The sequence below is a fragment of the Synchiropus splendidus genome, chromosome 11 (assembly GCF_027744825.2).
Source record: "Synchiropus splendidus isolate RoL2022-P1 chromosome 11, RoL_Sspl_1.0, whole genome shotgun sequence".
In the NCBI taxonomy this organism is placed as follows: Eukaryota; Metazoa; Chordata; class Actinopteri; order Syngnathiformes; family Callionymidae; genus Synchiropus; species Synchiropus splendidus.
Window position 1 is genome coordinate 18,343,675 of NC_071344.1, and position 8,170 is coordinate 18,351,844.

An 8,170-nucleotide genomic window follows, 5' to 3' on the forward strand; every position below is an offset into this window, starting at 1 on the left:
TGGTTCCAGAGCTCCAACAGCATTGAAGTGCCAGCTGTGGTCATGGATTCAATTCCCTGGTTATCTTATGAAGATATTGTTATGGACCAGGGAGAAAGATTTTTTTTTTTTCTAACTAATTTCATCATTTATTTAGACTAGTTATTTTGTTGTTCTTTTTGGTGGATTGTTTTGTTAAAAAAGGAAATACCTCGACTGTCAAGTTCTCAGGATCGTCCTCAGACTCTGAAGTCTCACCCGCTGAGCCCGACCTGGCCGTCCTCCTCGGCCCTGACTCTGCCAAACTGTGTGTGTGTGTGTCGCAGCAACACTTTATCTGCACGGCAAAACAGAGGAAGAGTGCGACTGTTGACTTTCGGGGAGGAACAATGACCCGGAGAGAACTGATGTGGCACTGGAGGGCCGCTCCAAGAAAAGCACTCCAGTTTGATTCAGTGAGAGTTTAAGAAAACAGAGAGGGAGGGGGAGCGGAGGGGGAGAGCGAGCCGGACATGTTTGCTTTCTGTCCTCCGTCAGTTCTATAATTTATCCTGACGAAACAAACCATCCTCCGCTTTAGCTTCGCTTTGGTTAGCCATGTTGCTAATGCTGCTCGCGTTTCAGTTTCTGCAGTTTGGAACTGACTCCGTACCCAAATTTTCTCGGATCGCATCTCTAGTTGGGAAAACTATACGTGACAATTTGGAGGATGAAGCAGCGCCTGAGCTAACGGCTAACTGTTAGCAACAGTAGCATCATGAAAGAACAAAGCATCATGTCAGCAAAGACTGGACCAGGCTCTGCAGCAAGTGTCATTGTGGCTTCAGCACTTTCGCCATCTCAGCCGCTACATCACTTTACAATGTTTTTTGGCTTTTAAAAACCAGCTCTTCCAGACAGCAGTCTCGGTCTCTTGTCAGGACTGGGATGTTCCAGACCCCGGCTGTTGATAAGGGAACCCGGGGAGCCAGGGAACGTTCTCCGATGGTTCGAGTTGTGGGGGAAATGGAAGAAACAGAAGGGTCGTTTCCCAAGGGAGGAACCCGAGCCGCCGGGAGTCTGGCGCGTCAACACTGGACTGGGACAACATTTGTGCTCCTCTGCTGGTCCACACGCTCCTCCAGGTCCTACACTCGGGCTCCCGCTGACCAGTCTGTTTGTCCAGATGACCAAAGTGAGTCTGACCTTCAACGGCTCAAAAACTGTTACATGACCCAGAAAAGGTCTGAAGATCCCCAAACTAAATAAAAAATACTGCACCACCCACCAAAACTGGGGGTGTTAACATGCAGCCCTGCCAATGACGTTGTTGCTAAATTGAAAACATATGAATACATTTTTTGTTCCCAAGAAAAATATAAAAAAAATGTGTGTAAATTATTTGGAGGGGATATTGACTTTTTTTCATTCTTTCATTCTTTCATTTTTAATAATAATATATATATTTAAATACAAAAAATATTTTAACATTCATGTTTTGTTTTTTTTTATATTTTAACATTCATGTTTTATATATAATTATCTCTAGTAGCACTTTCTTGAATTATATTTTTCCATTGCCTGTTTTCTAATATTCGCTCATAATTTAAAGTTGTATTTAATATTATTCGCACCACTATTGACTGTTTATTCTATAGTTGCTAAAATGGCAATGTTTAATAAACTTTAATCTGAAGCGCGCAGGCTTTATTTACATTTTGATGCCCTCAAGTCTGTGACCTGTTGATGATTTGAACCTAAACTCACCACCTGCCTCTGCAGCCGCAGTTTCCATCAGCTCCCTTCCAGCTGTAATTCACATCATCACCTGAGGGGCAGTAAAGAGCCCACATAGATAATACCCTTCAATAGTCTGTCTATGGTTAAAATCCCCAACACACTTGCTGGATTCTTGGAGGCAACATCAGACTCCAGAGGTCAACATGTCACCCCCCTCCTCAGCTCCCCCACACACCCCACCACCCTGCTCCGTCCCCAGACTCAATAACAGGGTGATCCCGTCCTCCTCCATCACCAGGAGACGCATTAACAGGAACCACTCGACCCCCCTGCTGCATGTGAGTCCTGCAACAACACAGCGAACCCCCCGAGCACATTTGGTTGTGGTTTGGTTCTGCAGAAATGAAAAATCTTCATATACGTCTGCCCCCCGGCGGATTAAGAGGTCGCCCCATTTTAACGCTCACTTATTGCCTGTGGAGCAGCCGCGCTGGTATCAATAGAACCTCTGGACCACCCCCAAGTCCAAACATCCTCCCCCCCGGCCCCGGGCGGCTGATGAACGGCACTGGAGGAGATTATCCATCTTTTCACTTCTGCGGCTAAATTAAAAAAGTTTGTGTGACTGATGATTCCGGGAGAAAGAGAGCGAAGAGGAGTCTTAAGTGACGTCAGGATTCCTTCTTCACAACCTCAGAATATGTCGATACCAACACCAACTGGCCCTTCATAAAAAAGTTCAATAAACACAGAGAAAGAAAAGTGCAGCAGATTCTGGTTAAAAGAATTTTCATCTGAAGTTTCACTGAACCAAGACATGAAGGTTTGATTCTCACAGAAAGGTTTGGCGTGACCGCTCACCAGGCAGGTTCACACCATGACAAATGAAGAGTCGATTCCCACGCTAACATCCTCACAGCTCGGTCGGCGCCGACACATGACATCATCAACCACCAGCTGAAGCCAAGTGAAGTGCACTCACCTCTGCACGCTGCGTCCGTGGCTGGCTGGCGTCCGTCTCGATGGCGTACACGTCCACCAGGTACAAGTCGGAGCCCTTCTCTCGGTCCAGCTCCGCCGCCGTCTGTATGACTCCAGTGTGGCGTCCGATGGTGAACAGGCGTCCCACGGCTTTCCCTCCACTGCGCACCGCAACAATGAAATACTCCACTTTGGTGGCGGAACCGCGAGGGCTGGCGGCGTCCAGCGAGATGACGTTGGTGCCCGGCGGCTGTCCCTCCTTGAGGATGGTGATGTACTTGGGCTGGGTGAAGACGGGGCCGTCCAGGCCCTGCAGGATGATGGTCAGCTCCGTCCGAGAGCTTTTCCTCTCACTCCCGTGGTCAGTGGCAGACACGGCGAGCGTGTACATGAGACGAGACGGAAGGAGCTGCGAGGCCAGACGAATATCTCCGCTGTACCGGTCCATGATGAACGTGTCCGAGTCCCCGTCCACCAGCTCGAACTCCACCTCGCCATTCTCGCCTTCGTCCGGGTCAAAGGCCACCACCGTGGTCAGGATGGAGCCGATGACGATGTTGGGTTCAGCAACCAGAGCGTTCTGGGACACGAACTTGGGGATGTTGTCGTTGACATCCGTAACCCATATTGTGACATTCTTCAAAGCAAAGCGTCGGAATTCCACCGGCACTGCCTGGTCCATGGCTTTGATGGTGAGCTCAAACAGATTAGAAAACTCCCGGTCGATTTCTTTGTCAGTGTAGATGAGACCAGAGCTGGGGTCGATCCTGAAGTGGCCTCCCCTCGGGATCTGCTGGACTATGGAGTACTCCAGCTGCCCATTGATGTCCGCGTCAGTGTCATGCGCCGTTATGGTCATCACCGAGGCAGAAATGGGCAGATTCTCCGGGATGGACTTGAAAATGTCTCCGGGCATGAAGACAGGAGGATTGTCATTGAAGTCGCGAACGTGAATGGCCACCGGGATGGATGAGGAACGTGGTGGTCTTCCGTTGTCTCGCGCAGTGATGTTGAGCTTGTAAAATGACTGAGTTTCATAGTCCAGCTTTTTAAACAAGAATATGCTGCCGGTGTTGGGGCTGATGCTAAACGTCCCGTGGTTGTTCGTGGCTGTGATGCTGTATGTGATATCCGCATTCGGACCTGAATCTGCATCGGTGGCCGTCACAGAAGCCACCAGCTCCCCGATCCTCATGTTCTCCAGGACGTCGACTGAGAGGGAGGACTTGGGAAAGGTGGGGGAGTTGTCGTTCTCGTCCATGACGCTAATGCTAAGCAGACACGATGAAGACAAGGGGACGGAGCCAGAGTCCACAGCTATGATTTTCAGGGAATAGAAGGATGTGGTTTCATAGTCCAGCTTCCCAACGAGAGTGACCTGGCCAGAGCTGCTGTCGATGATGAACTGCCCCTCTTCGTTGCCCTCGAGGACTCGATAATGAACAAGCCCGTTTTTGTTCTCGTCCACATCTGAAGCTGAGACTCTGAGCAGCTGGGTCATGTTTTGAGCGGACTCCGAGATAGAGGCCTGGTAAATGTCTTTGGTGAACTTGGGGGCATTGTCATTGATGTCCTGAATGTAGACCTGCACTTTGGCCTGGTCTCTGAGGGGTTTGGGGAGACCCTGGTCAGAAGAGACCACCACAAAGCTAAAGACAGCAGCACCTCTCTGTCTCATGAGTGACTCGCGGTCCAACTTCAGAGTGCTGGTCAGCTCCCCCGTGATGGCATCCAGCTCAAAGTTGGGCTGAGGAGTCTCAAAAGCGTATCTGATCTCAGAGTTCGGACCAAAGTCTTTGTCCACGGCGAAAACCCTTCCGACTAGCGAGCCTCTCTTCTGCTCCTCTGCGAAGTGGAAAACATAGTTGGTGCTGTTGAAGAGCGGCCGGTTGTCGTTGACGTCATCCAGAACCACACTGACGTTAACAGTCGCGCTTAGAGGCTCCACCGCTTTGTCCGTGGCCACAACCAGCAAGTTGTACCGGTCCTGAATCTCCCGATCCAGCTCCGCTTTTATGTACAACTGTCCATCAGGGAAGATGCCAAAAATGTCACCGGTGTTCCCGTCAATGATGTCATACATGATCTCGCCGTTCAGCCCTGAGTCTTTATCGGTGGCCGCCACTTTAAAGAAGCGACTGTTGACCGGCTCTGACTCCAAGATGAGAACCTCATACGACAGCTGGTCGAACACAGGCGAGTTGTCGTTGACGTCATACACACTGACAATGAGGACTAGACTGGAGGTGTGTTTTGGGACCCCCATGTCTGAAGCCAATACCTCAATCTCATAAGAACTGGTGGTGACCTCGAGCGGCCCGGTCAGGGTGATGAGTCCGTGCTTCTCGTGGATGTGAAACAGGCCTTTGGGATTTTGTTTGAGGCTGTAGACCACCGCACCGTTGGTGCCCTCGTCAGGGTCCGAGGCTTTAGCCTGGAAGATGACGTGACCAGTGCCCCAGTTCTCCACGGCACTCACATGCTCCACAGAGTGGATGAAACGGGGCGCGTTGTCGTTCAAATCCTTCACTGTGATGTTGACAAAAGTCTCCCCGGTGATCTCACCGGCTCTGGCCACGACTTTCAGGTGGTAAAAGGCCTGCTCCTCCCTGTCTATGGAGCTGGATGCTGTGATCTGACCATTGCTGTCCACCATGAAAACCCCCCTGTGGTCTCCTGCTGTGATCAGGTACGAGATATTACTGTTCAAGTCCACAGTGGTGGCAGAGATGGTTCCTATCGCGGTCCCCACACCCACGTTCTCGAACATGACAAAGCTGTATTGTTTCTGGCTAAACACCGGCGGGTTGTCCTGAGTGTCGATCACGGTCACCGTCACGATGGCAGGGATTTCGGAGCGCAGCCCACCACCGTCCATCGCTGTCACCTGCAGCTGGTACGCGGTCTTCTCCTCACGATCTAACGGTAGCAGCGTGGTAATTTTGCCCGTGTTGCTGTTGATGCGGAACTTATTTGAATCTCCAGCGGTGATTACATATTTAACCGTACCGTTACGACCCAAGTCTGGGTCTGTGGCAGACACGATGGTTGCATACGAGCCAGTGGGTTCGTTCTCTTTAACGTTGGCAAAATATTGGACGGGATAGAATACTGGACGGTTGTCGTTGAGATCTATCAGATTGATGCTAACTTTCCCGAGTGAATGTAGCGGCGGACTTCCGGCGTCCGTCGCCCGGATGTGCAGCAAGTACGCAGCCTGGTCCTCTCTGTCTAGCTCCACAGCCGTGCTCAAGCGCCCGGACGCGGCATCTAGGCGGAACAGCTCCCGAACATCTGCCGGTGTCTCCGCGTCAAATGAGAACCGGACCGTTCCATTGAGACCGAGGTCGTCATCGGAAGCAGAGAGAAGCAGCAACTCGGTGCCAGCGGGCGCGTGCTCCACCAAGGAGACGTGGTAGGTGTCGTGCGTGAAAGTGGGCACCTGGTCGTTGACATCCGTGATGTTGACGACCAGCCGTGTGTAGGAGATCTTGGGCTGCAGCCCCTGGTCTTTGGCACTGATGTTGAGAACGATCTCAGATGCTATTTCCCTATCCAGCAGCGCAGCGCTGGTAACCAGACCGCTGTTCTCGCTGATGGCGAACCAGCCCAAAGTGTTTCCAGACACCAGGGAGTAGCGCAGGTTGGCATTCTGCCCAGAGTCGCCATCTGTTGCAGAGACCCCTTTTATGTAGCTGCCTTTGGGAATGTCTTCACTGATATCTACTCTGTACACTGCTTCCTGGAATATCGGCGGGTGATCATTGATGTCGTTCACGAAAATGACCAGACTGGCAAAGGAGAATCTGGCTGTCGGCTTCCCGTTGTCAGACACCGACACGGTCAGATTGTAGGAGGAAATTCTCTCGCGGTCTAACACACTGGCCACTTTGATCAGGCTCAAATTGGGCACCGGGGACTTGTGCACTTCAAAGTGTCTCTGCTCATTGCCTCCCAAGATCGCCACCGATATGTTCCCGTTAGCTGACGGGGAGTCGGCGTCCGACACGGTCAGCAAGGCCACCACGGTGCCAATTTGCGCGTTTTCATCAACTGAGGCGAATTTAGAAGTCGTGGGGAAGTAGCGGAACTTGACCACCGGGTCGTTGTCGTTGATATCCAACAGCTTGATCGTTGCTTCTGTCCGGCCCGACAGCGCGGGGACACCGTTGTCCACCGCGTGGATGGTCAGTGAGTACTCACGCTTACTTTCAAAGTCCAGACCCTCTTTAATGACCACGGTCCCTGCTTTGGGGTCAATTTGGAAGGGCGTCCCTTCATCTAGATAGTACCTGACCTCAGCGTTGGCGCCCTCGTCCTGGTCTGAGGCTGTGATCTGCAGGATGCTGGAGCCCACGGCCGCATCCTCAAACACACTGCTCTGATACTGGTCCTGCTCAAACACAGGGGGGTTGTCGTTGATGTCCTGGATGGTGACATTAACTTGAAGGTAGCCAAACTTTTTGGGTTCTCCCTTGTCCTCCACCTCGATGAGAAGCTGGTAGATGGGGGTAACCTCTCTGTCCAACCCGCCCGTGGACACCAGGTGCAGGAAAGCGCCCTCTCCACTGGGATTGACAGTGATATCCAAGCGGAACTTCCTCTGGTCGTTTCCCTTCACTATTCTGTAGGTGGTGTGGTCCACTCCGTTAGATCCGATGTCAGAGTCGGTGGCGGTGTCCAGGATGACCTGGCGGCCGCTGCTGGCGTCCTCTTTGAAAGACACCACGATGGAAGCGTCTGGAAACACGGGAGAGTTGTCGTTCATATCCAAAACCAGGATTCTGACCTCAGTGGGGTAGGTGGGCTGGCTGGACAGCACCACCACGTTGATGACATCACTCTGCAGGAGCTCCCTGTCGATCACGGACGAGGTGTAAATGACTCCCGTGGTGCCGTTGATCGAAAAAAGTTTGTGGTTCTCGCTGAAGCGGTACGTGAAGCTGGGCCGGGTCTCGATGGTGCCCACGTAGGTGCCCACGGGCTGCTCCTCCAGGACCCGAAACTCTTGACGCACTTGGCTGGATGCTGTGTACCGCGACAGGGTCCACAGCAGGAGCAGCACCAAATGAAAGCGAGCCAAGCAGCGGCACGCGAGCGCCATGGTCACTCTACCCGCTCCGGCTGACTCTCAGACACAGTCCATGCTCCGGGACGCATCCAAAAGTTCACTCCAGCATCGTCATCCAGCAGGAAAACCTGGCTTCTCTGCGCTGCAAACTTCTCTTAGACTCCGCACAAACTTGTCCTCCTCTCTCCACACATGCGTGAGCGCACAACTCCGCGCAGCTGCTTTCATCCAACAGACAAAGTTTCCACAGGCGCGTAAAAGTCTCCCGAGTCGGTGCGCAGCGCGGGGTCCTCTCCGTCCTGGAGGAACGGTGCAGCAGGCATATTGTGTTCACAGCAACTTGGAGGCGAAGTGGAGCTCCTCAGACTCCCTCCCATCATCGATCCCATTGGATAGTCGCTCCTCCCTCCCGCCTCTCCC

The 8,170-nt window shown here is 52.3% G+C and overlaps 1 protein-coding gene across 2 annotated transcripts in view; it reads right to left on the minus strand.

Moving 5' to 3' along the window:
- LOC128766959 (protocadherin Fat 4) overlaps positions 1 to 8,073 on the minus strand; it is a 79,469-nt gene extending 71,396 nt beyond the window's left edge. For both annotated transcript variants that reach the window (XM_053878573.1, XM_053878572.1), the window contains exon 1: positions 2,681 to 8,073. In XM_053878573.1, coding sequence (XP_053734548.1) covers positions 2,681 to 7,783 — 5,103 coding nt within the window. In that variant the 5' untranslated portion in view covers positions 7,784 to 8,073. The remainder of the gene's footprint in view (positions 1 to 2,680) is intronic.
- Between the last annotated feature and the right edge of the window lie 97 nt (positions 8,074 to 8,170).